The sequence below is a fragment of the Oncorhynchus kisutch genome, linkage group LG4 (assembly GCF_002021735.2).
Source record: "Oncorhynchus kisutch isolate 150728-3 linkage group LG4, Okis_V2, whole genome shotgun sequence".
In the NCBI taxonomy this organism is placed as follows: domain Eukaryota; kingdom Metazoa; phylum Chordata; class Actinopteri; order Salmoniformes; family Salmonidae; genus Oncorhynchus; species Oncorhynchus kisutch.
In genome coordinates this window covers 35453638-35471794 of record NC_034177.2, presented here as the reverse complement: position 1 = coordinate 35471794, position 18157 = coordinate 35453638, and the positions used below count along the sequence as shown (strand labels likewise).

The window sequence follows — 18157 nt, the reverse complement described above, 5'->3', positions numbered from 1 at the left end:
TTTTTTTAAGGGTTTGCTCCCACAGGTTTTTGTCAGTGTTTCTCTGTCTTTTAAACCATTTTAGGAGCAGAGAGAATGTCTGCTTCTTTTTCTGTCTGGAAAGCCCCCCCCTACCCACTTCTCCTTTATCAGACCTTTTTTCTTTTTTTCCTTTCATTCTCGGGTATGTTTTGTACTGTAGGCTGTAGCCTCAGATGTGCTCCATGCTGCAGTAAAGGAATAAGTAGGGTACTGCTGGTAAGTGACTATTGTTATGGGCCTGGTAAGTGTGCGAGTGCACTGTGACACACATCTTACAAAAACCTATTCATTTCAAATATCCATCTTGAGTTTTTCTGTGTAAGACCCTCAGAAGATTGAAAGCAGAGTATCTGCTATTTGAATACGGCTGGTGTCCAGCCACACACTGTTTCATTAACTAGCTATGAGATCTGCTTCTCTCGGGCCCTCACCGTAACACCTTACTCCCCAGGTCAATGAGGACAGGTAAGTCAGCCTACTTAAAGGTAAGTTTGTATGAAACGGGTGATGTTTGAGTGTTTGTTTGTGAAAGGTAAGGTCTTGACACAAGTTATTTCCATAGCTAGTCTTACAATTCATGCCCCTTCTCTGCCATATTGAAGCCCCTGATCACTCAACTCAATAACCGGGTTCTGACCGGTAAACTGGGTAATTCTACAGTCTGTCAGTAGTTGAACTGACATGTGTCTAACACCAATTTTCCCACAGTGTGTTCTGTACACCAGCCATCTTCTTTAGACCCCTATACTAGGTGTACCCCCCCCCCCCCCCCAGATAACAAGGTCTTACACTGAGAGACGTGTGCCTCTTTCACTACAGTCTAACTGAGCCCAGCTTCCCCCCTTTTTTTTGTTGCTCTCCTCCTCCCCCCTCTCTCTCTCTCTTTCTCTCCTCTCGCAGGCTCTGCTCACCCGGAGGCAGCGGCGACGGGTCACTCTTCTTCTTCCTCCTCTTCGGTTAGAGGAGAAGTGGGGCGTTTTGGGTGTGACACTCCGAGAGGGAGAGAGACACAGAGTTCTGAATGGTTGTATTTGATTTAAGGTACCCCTGAGTTCATGGCGCCTGAGATGTATGAGGAGAAGTACGACGAGTCAGTGGATGTGTATGCCTTTGGGATGTGCATGCTGGAGATGGCCACCTCAGAGTACCCATACTCCGAGTGCCAGAACGCTGCACAGATCTACCGCAGAGTCACCAGCGTAAGTCTCCCCGGCCTCAACCCTCATTCCATGAACCCTGTTGTCCTCCCACTGCCAACCCCCTCTCCCTGTTCTCCCACTCTGCCAAACCCCTCTCCCTGTTGTCCTCCCGCTCTGCCACCCCCCTCTCCCTGTTGCTCTCCCGCTCTGCCACCCCCCTCTCCCTGTTGTCCTCCCGCTCTGCCACCCCCCTCTCCCTGTTGTCCTCCCGCTCTGCCACCCCCCTCTCCCTGTTGTCCTCCCGCTCTGCCACCCCCCTCTCCCTGTTGTCCTCCCGCTCTGCCACCCCCCTCTCCCTGTTGTCCTGCACTGCCCTGTTATTTCCCTCTGGCTGATACTGGAAATGGTCTTTGGCTTGGATCCAAAGGAGGAGCAATAACACACACACCTCGACATAGATACTCCATGATTTATGGTTAGAAATGGATATGGAAGGTGAGCCTATTTTGTCACCAATCAGCATTGCCATTCTAGTAATGTAATCTCTGCTGCCACGCTCAATGATCACAGTTGTTCATCAACTACACTGGGAGGTAGTAGGTACACCTTCTCACTTCCGTGAGCGCTGCACGACCACGGTGGGAAATTCACTTCTTGGTCCACCAGCTACTGTCGCAGGTAGATTTTTTTTTTTATCTACCAGACACTCAGATTTTTTTTTACCAGACAATATTATTTTAGCCATAATTACAACAAAAATATAAGCGGATGAGCATGCATTCTGTTTTTCTAAAACAAGAAATTATATCTATACTGAACAAAAATATAAATGCAACAATTTCAAAGATTTTACTGATTTACAGTTCATATAAAGAAATCAGTCAATTGAAATAAATGCATTAGGCCCTAATCTATGGATTTCACATGACTGGGCAGGGGCGGAGCTATGGGTGGGCCTGGGAGGGCACAGGCCTACCCACTGGGGAGCCAAGCCCAGCAAATCAGAATGAATTTCTCCCCCACAAAAGGGCTTTAATGCAGACAGAAATACTTCTCAGCCCCAGACGATCCCGCAGGTGAAGAAGCCAGATGTGGAGCTCCTGGGCTCTGGCATGGTTACACGTGGTCTGCGATTTGTGAGGTCGGTTGGACGTACTGCCAAATTCTCTAAAACGATGTTGGAGGCAGCATATGGTGGAGAAATGAACATTAAATTCTCTGGCAACAGCTCTGGTGGACATTCCTGCAGTCAGCATGCCAATTTCACGCTTCCTCAACTTGAGACATCTGTGGCATTGTGATATGACAAAACTGCACATTTTAAAGGGTCCTTTTATTGTCCCCAGCACAAGGTTAATTTATGTAATGATCATGGAGTTTTAATCAAATTTATTTATATAGCCCTTCGTACATCAGCTGATAACTCAAAGTGCTGTACAGAAACCCAGCCTAAAACTCCAAACAGCAAGCAATGCAGGTGTAGAAGCACGGTGGCTAGGAAAAACTCCCTAGAAAGGCCAAAACCTAGGAAGAAACCTAGAGAGGAACCAGGCTATGTGGGGTGGCCAGTCCTCTTCTGGCTGTGCCGGGTGGAGATGGACAGAACATGGCCAAGATGTTCAAATGTTCATAAATGACCAGCATGGTCAAATAATAATAATCACAGTAGTTGTCGAGGGTGCAGCAAGTCAGCACCTCAGGAGTAAATGTCAGTTGGCTTTTCATAGCCGATCATTAAGAGTATCTCTACCACTCCTGCTGTCTCTAGAGAGTTGAAAACAGCAGGTCTGGGACAGGTAGCACATCCGGTGAACAGGTCAGGATTCCATTAATCAGCTTCTTGATATGCCACCCCTGTCAGATGGCTGTATTATCTTGACCAAGGATAAAATGCTAACTGACAGGGATGTTAACAGATTTGTGCACATTTGAGAGAAATAAGGTTTTTGTGCAAATGGATAACTTCTGTGAAATATTATTTCAGCTCATGAAACATGGGATCAACACTGAGTTTATTTTTGTTCAGTATAGTAAGAACTAATGGGGTATATTGCTTAATTTCATAATGTGTGTGTGACCTGTGTTTTTTAATATACATTGGTTCAAAGATGAAGTTTAGATAGTAAACAGTTCTACAGCTGAACATCACAAATCAACAAAGTGCTTACCTGCTACAAAAGGCTGAGTGATATGGCTTAAGTAGAAATGTAGAATCTAAACTATTTTAGAGTTTTTAATGATAAGAAATGACTAAAAGTTGATTAATAAAAGCTTTTAGGAGAGAGATCCCTACTGAATCAAGCACAATCAATAGGTGAGACAAACGCTCAGCTGCCCCTTTAAGGGACTGGCTGTTACCGTGGTAACTTGGATATGCACTTGTCTCTAATGAGAAAAAAAACATTTCAGCAGACAATTTGAGTTCACTGTAACTAACAAAAAAATCAACCTAGCATATGAACAAAGTGATATAACTGGCCAAGAAACTTGAGGAAAAAGTCACACTTAGTAGCCTTTTCTAGTCAATTTGACCAACTTCAACATATGGATAAAAAAAATGTATATATTCCAAATATATGTGTGATCACCTGCTGGTGAAATAGACATTCTTACCCACCAATTACAAAATCTACCCGCATTTGGCAGGGTTGGTGTTAATTTCCCAACCCTGTTTATGACACAGGTTACCTTTTTACCTCAGTTAAACATTGTTAAACTCCCTTGATAAGTTACTTGCATTCCAGGAATCAGTATACACAACATACTTATCACAGAATTGTGCAAACGTATGACTGTCTATCAGAGCTGTCTTAATGTGACTGTGATTACAGCACTTATCCAGCCCTCCATACCTCTGTAGAGCCAGGCAGTCTCCTGCTGTCTCTATAGAGCTTATCTCTGTTACCCAGAAGTAAATCCTCTCCTTATTTACATCCCTCTCCCTCCCTCCCAGTAACAGCCCTAGTCACAAATTTTCAAAGGGTGGGAGTGTCACCATAACTCCTAAATGCACATGTAGAATTTAGATCAGTGGCCCTCAAAACAGGCCCAGGGTTCAGTGGGTACTGTAGCTACTGAACCTTGCTCTGAGATGAGAGCACTGTAACCGGTGACTCTATTCCCCCTCAACAATGTTTTCCCACAAAAACATTTGGGACATTCAAGTACATCACATTAAATGACATGGGTTTAAACACAAAGCATGCACTGCTGCCCAGTAAAGGGTTATACTCTGTTCTAATACAGTGCTGCTAGGAGGTGACAGGGCAATGCCACAGAACGTTCAGATATAAATATATTATGTAGACAGACATACTTCTGGCATGTAGAATATGGAATCATTTCAGCTTTGTACACATCATTTCTCTCTGCAACCTTGTGCCCTCCAGAACACAACCCTGAGTAGACCAGGGCCCGGTTCCTCAAAAGCATCTTAAGGCTGCTTTCATCGTTAGAACCTTTTTGTAGGTGCATCGCTAAATCTCTGAACGGTTTCCCAAAACCATTGTTACTAAAGTTGCTCTTGAAAATGTTTGTTATTTAACAACTGCTTCAGAGCAGCTAAGTACGTCGTTAGATGCAGTTTTGCACTTTCGCGTCATTTTATACACAGAAGATCTCCGCTAAACCCCAAATCTATATTTATCTTTCTTTCTGTGACCGCCAATAGCTTCAGAACAAGTGTGACAGTGACTACAAATACAAAGTTGCTGATTTCTTTGCATAACAAGTGAATGATATAAAGAAACTTCAAATGAAAACCGAGAACTGTATCAAAAGATAAATACAGTATAGGCTACATAGACCTATATATATATTAGAATTTCATGTTAATTCAATGAAGTTATATTTAGATATTTGTGTGCTTTTTATCTATTTGACTCGATGTATTTCATGATGTGTAACATGTGCGCAATGATGTACCAAATCTTGATTTAGTTCATTATTATAGTTATGCGTTAGAATAAGGCGCATCAATATTTGTAGCCTTGGATAATAATATCGCTCTAGGAGCTGATCCGTCATCAGTATTGTGGAATAATTCTAATGTTAAGATTAGATTCGAAAGGGAGAACGCTGATCCCAGAGCAGTGCTGCCTTTCTTTCGATCCAATCCATATCAACACAGGCCTCAATGACACACTTTTCTCTGTGTGGTGTTTTGGAAAACCATGTTACATCTTCTGATGGAAAGATGCATCATAAAACACTTGTAAGCTTGTTCCATCGCTATCGGGAAAACAGGCCCAGGAAGTTAGAATCACGGAAGAATAATCTTTCTACGTTGACCATGTGTGGGTTGTTGACTGGGAGTTGTGTGTGTGTGTGTGTGTGTGTGTCCTATAGGGGGTGAAGCCGGCCAGCTTCGACAAGGTGGCCATCCCTGAGGTGAAGGAGATCATCGAGGGATGCATCAGACAGAACAAGGACGAGAGGTCAGCTCACACTCACATTCTGTTCATTTAGCAGACACTCTTACCCAGTGTGATTTCTGCGAAGTCCAGCTATAGAGTCACGGATGCAGGGAGAGTATTCCTACTCATGCACCCAGGACCTTCTCAAAATGAGAAGACTTTAAAAGGGTTTTGTTGTGTCAAAAATATCTCTGTTGATTTTACTCTTCCCGTCTCTCCTAGGTACTCAATAAAGGACCTGCTGAACCATGCCTTCTTCCAGGAGGAGACCGGGGTGCGTGTGGAGCTGGCTGAGGAAGATGATGGGGAGATGGAGGCCATCAAGCTGTGGCTGAGGATAGAGGACGTCAAGAAACTGAAGGGGAAGTACAAGGAAAACGAGGCCATCGAGTTCTCCTTCGACCTCAGCAAGGACGTCCCCGAGGACGTGGCCCAGGAGATGGTGGGTGACGACACAATGTCCACTTCAGAGATATTGGCTGCACCCCTAACGTCACCATATTATCTATATAGTGCATTACTTTTGACCAGGGCCAATAGCGAATAGGGTGCCACTTGGGAGTCTATTCTTTCTGATTATTTAGGAATCTTTAAAGTCCTAACACTTCCCTGGTCCCCTGTTCTGTTCTCTCTCTGTGTGTGTCTCTCTGTCGCAGGTGGAGTCTGGCTACGTGTGTGAAGGGGACCATAAGACCATGGCCAAGGCCATAAAGGACAGGGTTTCCCTCATCAGCAGGAAGAGGGAGCAGAGGCAACAGGTCTGTACCAGAATCTTAGTTCTGAATCCTGAATGTAAAGTTTTATAATATTGCATTCAAATGAATTAAACTGAGGTGAACTTGATGTTATGATATTGAAGGTGAGAGAGGAGCAGGAGAAGAGGAGGCTGGAGGAGGAGCAGGGTCAACGACAACAAGAACAACTAATTCTACAGCAGCAGCCCGGCACAGAGGCCTCCCAGCCAGGCCAACAGGCTGCCCCCTACACCCAGCCACAGCCCACCCAGCAGCCACCACAGCCCAACCTGCAGACGACACCCGACATCCCCCCTCAGACGGCACAGCTGGGGCCCCAGGGAGTTCCCTACATACCCCAGTCTACAGGGCAGCTCCCAGTCCCAGTATCATCCCAAGTTCCAGCCCAGCCAGAGTCAGAGGCGCCAGAGGTGGACCAGTACCCGCAGCAGACTGAGACAGGTCTGTACATTCTGCCTGGCACTTTTTTTTTTGTTGCACTCAGTGCTCTGTAGTATTGACCTAGTCTTAATCTAGTGTTTTTATGAACTATCAATTAATAAACCTATTCTTTACCCCTCCCTCTTTCAGCCAATCAAATAACAGATAGTTCCTCCATCCTTCCCGAGACGCACCTGGTTCAGCCGGTGGTGTCATACAGCTCTCTGCCCTGTCAGCAGCCTCAGCCAGAGGCCCCATACCCACAGGCCACGCCCCCTGTCCAAACCGACCAATCGCAGCAGCAGCCACAGCAGACCATGGTGAGTGTCATTATCGTGGCACGCAATGTATTTAATATATTCTTACAGTAACAGTACCCAACTCTTGTCTCTGTGTGTACAGTATAATAGAAACTACATCTGACTTTCTCTCTCCCTCCTTCTATCCTCTCTCCTCCTCCCTCTGTCCTGTTTGTCAGGTGGTTCCTGCTGCCCAGACTGCCACTGTTGTCCCTGGGGCTCCACAACAGGTACACGTCTCCATCACAATAACATCACAGCACACCACTGCTGTTCCTCAACTGATCATAGATGGAAACACCATGATGAGAGGTTCTTGTGGGCTGTTACCAAAAGACCAATGTAGACATGTTTTTGAAAACAATGGTGGACCCTCTCTCCCTCTTTCTTTCGGTTTCTTCATGTGTTCCTTTCCATTGTCTCTCTTTTTCTTTCTTCAGATGCACTGGTATCCCCCTCTTATATTTTCCTCGCTTTTCCTCTCTATCAGCCCTCTTTCTCTTGGTCTCTGTTCCTTCCTTCTGCTCGCCTCCCTCTGTCTTTCTCGTTTTTTCCACCTTTCCCTCTCTTACCCTTTGTTGTATTTTGTTTGTTATTGTAGTATGGAGGTTACTGCCACCCATCGCTTCCCCCTCAACTATATAAAAACCGTCCCTTGTAAATGCACACCTCTTCCCTCTACTCTCATACCCACAGCCTCCCTCTACATTTTCAGTGCATTCGGAAAGTATTCAGGACCCTTGACTTTTTCCACATTTTGTTACGTTACAGCCTTATTTTAAATGGATTAAATTGGAGTTTGCCGAAAGGCGCGTGAAGGACTCAGAACATGAGAAACAAGATTCTCTGGTCTGATGAAACCAAGATTGAACTCTTTGGCCTGAATGCCAAGCTTCACGTCTGGAGGAAACCAGGCAACATCCCTAGTGCCAGGACTGTCTCCTAAAGTTAATTCAGCTGCGGGATCAGGGCACCACCAGTACAGAGCTTGCTCAGGAATGGTAGCAGGCAGGTGTGAGTGCATCTGCACGCACAGTGAGGCGAAGACTTTTGGAGGATGTCCTGGTGTCAAGAAGGGCAGCAAAGAAGCCACTTCTCTCCAGGAAAAACATCAGGGACAGACTGATTGGACTGCTGAGGACTGGGGTAAAATCATTTTCTCTGATGAATCCCCTTTCTGATTGTTTGGGGCATCCGGAAAAAAGCTTGTCCGGAGAAGACGAGGTGAGCGCTACCATCAGTCCTGTGTCATGCCAACAGTAAAGCGTCCTGAGACCATTCATGTGTGGGGTTGCTTCTCAGCCAAGGGAGTGGGCTCCCTCACAATTTTGCCTAAGAACACAGCCATGAATAAAGAATGGTACCAATACATCCTCCGAGAGCAACTTCTCCCAACCATCCAGGAACTGTTTGGTGACGAACAATGCCTTTTCCAGCATGATGGAGCACCTTGCCATAAGGCAAAAGTGATCACTAAGTGGCTTGGGGAACAAAACGTCGATATTTTGGGTCCATGGCCAGGAAACTCCCTAGACCATAATCCCATTGAGAACTTGTGGTCAATCCCCAATGCTAGCGGACAAACAAAAACCTACAAATTCTGACAAACTCCATGCATGGATTATGCGAGAATGGGCTGCCATCAGTCAGGATGTCGCCCAGAAGTTAATTGACAGCATGCCAGGGCAGATTGCAGATTGTCTTGAAAAGAAGGGTCAACACTGCAAATATTGACTCTTTGCGTCAACTTCATGTAATTGTCAATAAAAGCCTTTGACGCTTATGAAATGCTTGTAATTCTACTTCATTATTCCATAGTAACATCTGACAAAAATATTGAAAATCGTATGTATGTATGTGTGTGTGTGTGTGTGTGTGTGTGTGTGTATATAACCTGTTTTTGCTTTGTCATTATGGGGTATTGTGTGTAGATTGATGAGGGGGAAAAAACTATTTAATCCATTTTAGAATAAGGCTGTAACCTAACAGAATGTGGAAAAACTCAAGGGGTCTGAATACTTTGCGAATGCACTGTGCATTTCCACCAACTATTTAATTTGTTTGGCTTTGTTTTGAAAGGCTTTAGGGTCAACTTGATGGTTAAACTAATGCATTCTGGGAAATTTAATATAATACCTTTTTCAAAATAATGAATTTCAGAAGAAGGCTGTAACGTAGCAAAATGTGGAAAACGTTAAGGGGTCTGAATACTTGCCGAATGCACTGTAAATGTTTGATATCAGATACTGTATTTTATAATGGCTTTCTGCCAGAAGTCAACGAGCTCTTGATGAATTATCTGTACAGTTGCCATTTTCTCCAGGTGCTTCCTATTTAGCATGTATTTTGTCCATTGGTTATTTTCCCTTCTGTTCCATATACACATGCTTCTCATACTTCAGAAAGGAATGTATCACAACTTTGTTCATTTGCTAAATGTATCTTGTTCTCACCAAAAATGACATTCGGTAGCTACTAACTATGCTTGTATAACTTTATGAGCTGTATTTGTCTTTCTTTGCAATTAGTTTGTTTATTGTTAGCTTGTTTGTGCTCATTTTGTTAGCATTTTGGTAATAGAGGCCCAATGGCCTTTTCTTGCGTTTTAGCGCCCCCTTGTGTGCTATGCCGGTAATACTGTAAATCCCAGGATGAGAGAAGGACGGTATGACGATGTGAAAATCTGGATACCCCCCAAGCCTATTGTATGGTATCCTTCACGGCTTTTTGACTAGAGTAGGGAGTGTGTGTGTGGTATAATCCATGCTGTAAGACCTGTACTGAAGCTATATGAGACTGATTTATAGTGTTGCTATGTGATGCAGTAGGTATATTCCTGGGGGAGTTGGATTGTGGATGAGAGAGAAGCTATGAGGCGGTTAGGCCTCTGCGGGAGGAATAGTGGGTTTGTTTGAGGAGCAGTGTGTTGGTGAATAGATAATGAAGAGATTGTCTTGTCTGCAGATATGGTTGTTTGATTTGTCTCTGTCTCTTCCACCCCCTCATCTCATCCCATCCTTCCCGTGCACCTCCAGCAGCCACAGCCAGTGGGCAGCACTGCACCTCAAAGCACAACACTACCACCGCTCCAGCCTGTTGCCCAGCAAATACAGGTGAGACATACACACTAGTTCACAACAACCCCAGCTTACGCTCTTACTAACGCTAAAACAGTCCCAAACAAGGACACAGCATGTATTCCATCTATTTGTATCAGGCTAGTACAGTCCTGTCATTCCTTCTCTTTTCTATTCTTTCCCTCTTTTTTTCTATTTTTATGACTAACACAGGGTTTCACTCGGTCCTGGGGAACCCAATGAGTGCACGTTTTGGTTTTTGCCCTAGCATTACACATCAGTGATCAACTGATCATCAAGCTTTGATCATTTGAATCGGCTGTGTAGTGTCACGGCAAAAACCAAAACGTGCACCTATTGGGGTTTCGAGGACCGAGTTTGGGAAACACTGGACTAAAAGCTCCGTGGCTCTACTCTTTCTTTCATACATTCCTCTTGCATGCTGCTGCTTCTTCCTGCATGGCTGTCAGTCATGGGCCAATGAACCGAGCCCTCCTATCCTATCTCCTCCAATCAATGCAGAGCACCTCTACTTCCTCTATCAGGCTGCAAACCTCTCTATGCCGCAGGTACACACAGACCAGGGGTAACGTGTGGGTGTGAGTGAGATGAGTGTTGGTTGTTAGGCTGGCATGTGATAGTATTGTAAGGAGCCTACAAACACACATACAAAACATGTCCTACTAGAAGTACCTTCAGTGTGTGTGTGTGTGTGTGTGCTCAAAACCGTGTGTGTGTGTGTGCTCAAAGCATTTCCAATTACTCGGTCAGATCACACACCCTTGCGGTCAGATCACACACCCTTGCGGTCAGATCACACACCCTTGCTTTCATGCTTTACATGACATGGTTGTAAAGCTCCTTTTAATGAACAGTGTGTGTGTGTGTGACGATGTTTCAGGCCTCTGTGAGTGTATCCCAGCCGGCGTCAGCAGAGAAGGCAGCAGGCCAGACAGTGCTGGTGCCTCAGTCTGTGGAGAAGTAAGGCATCACATCAGCTTTATACCTAGCTCACACCAGAAAGCATTTTCTGCTACTCAATATGTTCTATTGAAAATACATCTATATACTGTATGATACGGCCCTTTGTTCCTTGTGATATCTCTCTCTCTCTCTTTCTTTCTTTCTTTCTTTCTTTCTTTCTTTCTTTCTCCCCCCCCCCCCCCCCCCCCCCAGTTGCCTTTCGAACGTGTCTTCAGGTTTGAGTGACGGCTTTGAGGGGACATCAAATGGTAGACACGAAGGGCGCTCCATGATCAAGCGGCACCAGCAGAACTCTGTACGCAGCCACTCTTGCCACGAGAAGACCGCCAAGGCCAAGCTCATCGTCCTCAATGTAAGAGTCACATGGTCAGACTTTCACCTCAACTCAATGTCTGCCTGTCTTCATCTATGTGGAGCGCCCTGGCTCAAACAGAAGTCACACACAGTCCCCACATGGCCACCTATCTCCTCAAGCCAAAATTCCAGTCATTTTCAACATACCCAGGTTTTCCAGAAATACTGGTTGGAGGATTTTAGATTTCCTGCTTATTCCCTTCGGATTCCGGACAATCTTCTAACCGGCATTTCAGAAAAAGTTACAGGAATTTTGCAGCCCTATTGGCCGCTCACCCGCTCTCTGTGTCTACAGACGTCTGGTCGTATTTCAGCTGGTGTCCTCTCTCTGTGTGTCTGTTTTCAGATCTCCAACATGGGAGACCGGGTGGCAGAGTGCCAGCTGGAGACCCACAACAGGAAGATGGTCACCTTTAAGTTTGACCTGGATGGAGATAACCCTGAAGAGATCGCACGGATCATGGTAAGGATGATAAGAAACTAAAAAGCACTGATCTGAGTTGTATTGATCTCTTCCCCCAAGTCTCTGTAATTGTCAAGAGTAAAGAAATTAGATGTATTTGTTTTGTAGCTCCACGGGTCTCTTTCCACAGCTGGAAATGTGGATTTGATACGCATGAGTTTTTGTATTATTGTAGTTAAATGTATATCCTTCTCTCAGGTCCTGAGTAAGTTTATCCTGGAGAGCGAACGCAAGTCGTTCATCGAGCAGGTCCGGGAGGTCATCGAAATGCCGGGCGATAAAGGAGAGGGCATGAAGGAAGGCTGCGCTCAACCGCCCTTCACTCAGGTAACATACCACACTACCCACCCACTAACTCCTAGGCAGCCTTTAGTTGACATGGTGTTGTCCTTCTCTCTCCACAGATTGTGGTAGATGACCCCTTACAGCAGCGTGACAAGCCCACTCCTCTGTCTGGTAAACATGCACCTACACATTTACTATCTCTACTGAATTATGATTGTCTGGGCTCCGCCTCTTCACCCCTCACCTCTCACCCCTGTTGCCTAGGCGTTGCAGCTCAGGTGGTCCACTCTGCAGGCCGGAGGTTCATCGTCAGCCCTGTCCCAGAGTCCCGTTTGAGAGAGCAGTTTTTCGGCCCTCCCTCGGCTACCACCTCGTTTGGGGACGAGCCCCATCCAGGTGAGACTGACTGGAATCTCTGGACCATAGAGTGCAACCAGAACTCACATATAGAATGTTAGAACTCTGTGTTCCAAACATGTGCCCCATTTCCAACCTTGGCATGTTTGAGAACTCTAAAACATGTTGCTTGATGCATTTACCAACATTAGTGTGTTTGACGTCATGATGATAAATGACTTGTTGTAAGAGCCCAGGTTATGTAAGTGACTCCTCTCTCTGTGTACCTCCCCGCTGCCCCAGTGAGTCTGGGCCTGTCCCTGTCTGCCCCCTCAAGCCGCCTCCAGCAGGCCTTCACTGAGATGAGGGAGACGCATGGGGAGAGACGAGCCACCAGCACAGTCCCCTTCTCCCAGGCTGGTCTGCACCCGACCACCACCCTGCCTCATGTCTCTGTCATCCCCTCTGGGTCCTCCTCTCTTCCCCCCTCCACATGCCAAGTTGCAACCGGGAGGGGGTCTCCAACCCAAGTTTCAGCCCCTGCACCTGCTACCAGTGAGCTAATACCACACCCCCAGCCTGGCTGCCAAGCTGCCCCCTCTCAACCTGCTCCTGCCCAAATCACATTCCCCCCTTCAGCTGCTCTCCAGCCCCCCCAGGCCACCTCGTCCTCTTTCCCCCCAGCCTCTGCCCCCGTCTCTGGATCTCCACCCAGTAACTCTGTTCCTGTTCCTATCCTGTCCTCTCAGCCTATCCCTGTGTCCATTCCTGTCACTCAGCCCACCTCCTCCCAGTCTCAGCCTGTCCCTACCTTTGTCCCTGTGGCACAGCCTGCAATGGCCCCCACCCATCTTCCACCCTCTACCCTGCCCTCCCAACCGTCCCAGCTGCAGCCAGGAGACCCAGATGGGGGAGAGTCCCAGTCCAAGGCCCCTGGTATAGATGACATCCATGCCCTAGAAAAGAAGCTGCGCTCCCTCTTTAAGGACTCCACCTCCGCTGACACTGGCAACCCTGAGACCACCTCTTCCTCCACAGAGACCATCTCCCCTCCCCATCTGGCAGCCCTGGTGCCCTCCTACAACCTGTCCCTCACTTCAGGGGAACAGGGAGCCCTGGGCCCCCCCCCCAACCCAGGACAGGGCCTCACACCAGCAGAACATGCACAGATCCATCCAGAAAAGCATGGCCAAGCCATCAGAGCGCAGGTACAGTAGAGGGAACTCTGATTCTCCAGTGACTGATAAGATAAAGCATGGCCAAGCCTTCAGAGCGCAGGTACAGTAGAGGGAACTCTGATTCTCCAGTGACTGATAAGATAAAGCATGGCCAAGCCTTCAGAGCGCAGGTACAGTAGAGGGAACTCTGATTCTCCAGTGACTGATAAGATAAAGCATGGCCAAGCCATCAGAGCGCAGGTACAGTAGAGGGAACTCTGATTCTCCAGTGACTGATAAGATAAAGCATGGCCAAGCCATCAGAGCGCAGGTACAGTAGAGGGAACTCTGATTCTCCAGTGACTGATAAGATAAAGCATGGCCAAGCCATCAGAGCGCAGGTACAGTAGAGGGAACTCTGATTCTCCAGTGACTGATAAGATAAAGCATGGCCAAGCCTTCAGAGCGCAGGTACAGTAGAGGGAACTCTGATTCTCCAGTGACTGATAAGATAAAGCATGGCCAAGCCATCAGAGCACAGGTACAGTAGAGGGAACTCTGATTCTCCAGTGACTGATAAGATAAAGCATGGCCAAGCCATCAGAGCGCAGGTACAGTAGAGGGAACTCTGATTCTCCAGTGACTGATAAGATAAAGCATGGCCAAGCCATCAGAGCGCAGGTACAGTAGAGGGAACTCTGATTCTCCAGTGACTGATAAGATAAAGCATGGCCAAGCCATCAGAGCGCAGGTACAGTAGAGGGAACTCTGATTCTCCAGTGACTGATAAGATAAAGCATGGCCAAGCCATCAGAGCGCAGGTACAGTAGCGGGAACTCTGATTCTCCAGTGACTGATAAGATAAAGCATGGCCAAGCCATCAGAGCGCAGGTACAGTAGCGGGAACTCTGATTCTCCAGTGACTGATAAGATAAAGCATGGCCAAGCCATCAGAGCGCAGGTACAGTAGAGGGAACTCTGATTCTCCAGTTACTGATAAGATAAAGCATGGCCAAGCCATCAGAGCGCAGGTACAGTAGAGGGAACTCTGATTCTCCAGTGACTGATAAGATAAAGCATGGCCAAGCCATCAGAGCGCAGGTACAGTAGAGGGAACTCTGATTCTCCAGTGACTGATAAGATAAAGCATGGCCAAGCCATCAGAGCGCAGGTACAGTAGAGGGAACTCTGATTCTCCAGTGACTGATAAGATAAAGCATGGCCAAGCCATCAGAGCGCAGGTACAGTAGAGGGAACTCTGATTCTCCAGTGACTGATAAGATAAAGCATGGCCAAGCCATCAGAGCGCAGGTACAGTAGAGGGAACTCTGATTCTCCAGTGACTGATAAGATAAAGCATGGCCAAGCCATCAGAGCGCAGGTACAGTAGAGGGAACTCTGATTCTCCAGTGACTGATAAGATAAAGCATGGCCAAGCCATCAGAGCGCAGGTACAGTAGAGGGAACTCTGATTCTCCAGTGACTGATAAGATAAAGCATGGCCAAGCCATCAGAGCGCAGGTACAGTAGAGGGAACTCTGATTCTCCAGTGACTGATAAGATAAAGCATGGCCAAGCCATCAGAGCGCAGGTACAGTAGAGGGAACTCTGATTCTCCAGTGACTGATAAGATAAAGCATGGCCAAGCCATCAGAGCGCAGGTACAGTAGAGGGAACTCTGATTCTCCAGTGACTGATAAGATAAAGCATGGCCAAGCCATCAGAGCGCAGGTACAGTAGAGGGAACTCTGATTCTCCAGTGACTGATAAGATAAAGCATGGCCAAGCCATCAGAGCGCAGGTACAGTAGAGGGAACTCTGATTCTCCAGTGACTGATAAGATAAAGCATGGCCAAGCCATCAGAGCGCAGGTACAGTAGAGGGAACTCTGATTCTCCAGTGACTGATAAGATAAAGCATGGCCAAGCCATCAGAGCGCAGGTACAGTAGAGGGAACTCTGATTCTCCAGTGACTGATAAGATAAACTATTTGTACTAAAAGCTTTTTTTTCTTCTTCTCCTACCTTGATAATAATGATACATCTTTGTGTGTGTGTCGTATGTATCCTGGTGTCTCCGAGCAGGCAGGCACCCCTACCTCTGAGCAATTGCCTCCATTCCCAGTACCAAACCAGGTTAGTCCTCTTTTCAGAACTTGTCCCCTTGAGAAGTTTTAAGTTATGTACTGTAATGTTTTGTAGATGTGTGGAATAGGTGAATGTCATCTTTGAGTGGTGTGTCTAGAGTTTTTATTAAATAAAAACAATTATTTCACCTTTATTTAACCAGGTAGGCCAGTTGAGAACAAGTTCTCTTTTACAACTGCGACCTGGCCAAGATAAAGAAAAGCAGTTCGACACATACAACGACACAGAGTTACACATTACACACAAAGTTGTGCATGTTCTGTTGTGTTATCTTACCTATATTAGTTGCGTTAGTTATTTTGAATGTTTTCTGAGTGAGTTGTGTTGGTATGTTTGTTGCTGACATGTCTCGTGTGTGTGTGTCCAGTCCCAGCAGCCTCTTGGTAGTCTGGACGGCCAGCTGAGGAGAGCTGTGAGCCCTGAGACCATTCCAGGGAGCAGTAGAACAGCAACGCCCTCCACAGGGGTCGTCAAACTGGGACGTTTCCAGGTCTCAGAAGCTGGCGCCGGCAGCACTCCTGACCCCTCTACCATCGCCTCCTCTTCCTCCCTCACACCCTCTTCGTCCTCCTCCCCTTCTTCCTCGTCTTCCTCCTTTTCCAGCCCAGAGAACACCCTCCACCGCTCCTCCTCCCTCTCCAAAGGAGTCTGGAGTGGAGACTCCGTAGATGGGCTCACTTCTCACTTCCAAACGCAGCCCGCCACCATCGGACGCTTTCAGGTGACTGCCAGTGTCACACCCAGCCCCAACTCTGTCTCCAAAGTGGGCCGTTTTTCAGTGACGCCAGCTGCAGCCAATACCACGGCTCCTTCGGGATCTAGCTCCTCCCATCAGAACGGCCCTTCCTCTTCAGCAACTTCTGACCCCTGTAGCTCCGCCTCCGCAGGGAACAGAGGTTTGTTTAATCATTACATGACCAGCGACAACGAGGACGACTCGGGGCCAGAGGACGAGGCCTTTGAAAGGGAAGTCAGCCACCTCCGAGAGAAGTATGTTACCTTCACTCCTCCAAGATGTAACCTGTTTGTTTGTTGTTTTGGGCAATATTTCTCTTTTATATGATTTTACATTTCAATGGGATCACTTACTAGTGGTGTAAGAGAGAAGTGATGACTGTTGTACTGTATTTGTTACAACCCTGCCTCACTCTGCCCTCCTCCTCTCTTTCTCCACTCCTCCTTCCCTCCACAGACATATGATAGAGAGCCAGACCCTCCACTCCCGTCACAAGGAGGAAATCGATGCTCTGTTCACCAGGCTGGGTAAACCTCGTTCCTCGGCTGTCCTCTCCCCCTCTGTGGCCATGGCTGGGGGCAGACGCAGGGCCAAGACCAAGGCCAGCAAATCAGCCCGCAGCAGCACCCAGCCCGGTCCCTTGCACACAGGTAACACGAGTTGTGATTGGTCAGTCCAGCTGTCTGCATCTAGTGAGGGACTATCTGCACACTGCTGAATGGAAATTAATATACAAATGTTCGACTGCAAGCAACGAGTAATCAGTCAATATTAAAAGGTAGAGACTGCTAGCTTAGAAGGGGTAATGTGATCAGGTGTTTCTCTCCACTCCTCTCTGTGGTTGGTGTGTGTGTGTGTGTGTGTGTGTTTAGGAGCCCAAGTCACAGGCCAGATCTCCCCAGAGTCCTCCTCTAAGCAGTCATCTCGCCCCACGGCAGGGCTCTCTGAGCCAGGCAGCCGGACCTCCCCCCAGAATCTCAAACTCTCCCCCTCCTTGCCCAGCCTTAGCACCTCCACCATGGGTAAGCAAACGCAGCGGCACTCCTATTGTCTATGCTCCTTCACTACATGTTTTAGAAAGACAAACCCACATAATATTCATCAAACCAAGAGATGATACATCTCCAGAAGAGAAGCCAAACTTGATTTGAGAAACGAGTTGGCTTCCCAGGTTGAACTCGTCTCTGTGTGTCTTCCAGGAGTGAGTGGGACCAGTTCAGACAGTGGAGCGAACACCAGCCAGTGCCAGCCGTCAGGCCCCAACATGGCCCCGGCTGTAACACAGAGTCGCAAGGGCACATTCACAGACGACCTGCACCTGCTAGTTGACAACTGGGCCCGAGACGCCATCAGCCTCTCCCATGGCAAGAAAGGACCCAAGGGGACAGCCCAGGGACCCGGACATGACGTAAGGCCTCATGACTCAGTCTAATGACCAGCCATTTCCATAATCTGCCAATCTATGTTTTTAGCTCTATTTTACATGATGATGTTTGCTTTTTTTTTGCTCACTTAATAGTGTTTTTTATCTAACTAACTTCCCCTTATTCCTCTCCTTCTCTCCTGTCC

The 18157-nt window shown here is 47.1% G+C and overlaps 1 protein-coding gene across 2 annotated transcripts in view; it reads left to right on the top strand.

The window, feature by feature from the left end:
• The window catches only part of wnk1a (WNK lysine deficient protein kinase 1a), a 47873-nt gene that overhangs the window by 26691 nt on the left and 3025 nt on the right, over positions 1-18157 (top strand). The window contains exons 5-24 of one of the 2 annotated variants that reach the window (XM_031822894.1): positions 1063-1220; positions 5508-5596; positions 5798-6017; positions 6232-6333; positions 6435-6771; positions 6901-7070; positions 7229-7279; positions 10088-10162; positions 11028-11107; positions 11303-11462; positions 11811-11927; positions 12126-12254; positions 12332-12383; positions 12477-12608; positions 12852-13756; positions 15790-15840; positions 16220-16842; positions 17045-17238; positions 17461-17610; positions 17788-17996. In XM_031822894.1, the coding sequence (XP_031678754.1) occupies positions 1063-1220; positions 5508-5596; positions 5798-6017; positions 6232-6333; positions 6435-6771; positions 6901-7070; positions 7229-7279; positions 10088-10162; positions 11028-11107; positions 11303-11462; positions 11811-11927; positions 12126-12254; positions 12332-12383; positions 12477-12608; positions 12852-13756; positions 15790-15840; positions 16220-16842; positions 17045-17238; positions 17461-17610; positions 17788-17996 (4004 nt within the window). Of the gene's footprint in view, positions 1-1062; positions 1221-5507; positions 5597-5797; positions 6018-6231; positions 6334-6434; positions 6772-6900; positions 7071-7228; positions 7280-10084; positions 10163-11027; positions 11108-11302; positions 11463-11810; positions 11928-12125; positions 12255-12331; positions 12384-12476; positions 12609-12851; positions 13757-15789; positions 15841-16219; positions 16843-17044; positions 17239-17460; positions 17611-17787; positions 17997-18157 lie in introns of both variants that reach the window. The other variant, XM_031822893.1, reaches the window with a different exon arrangement.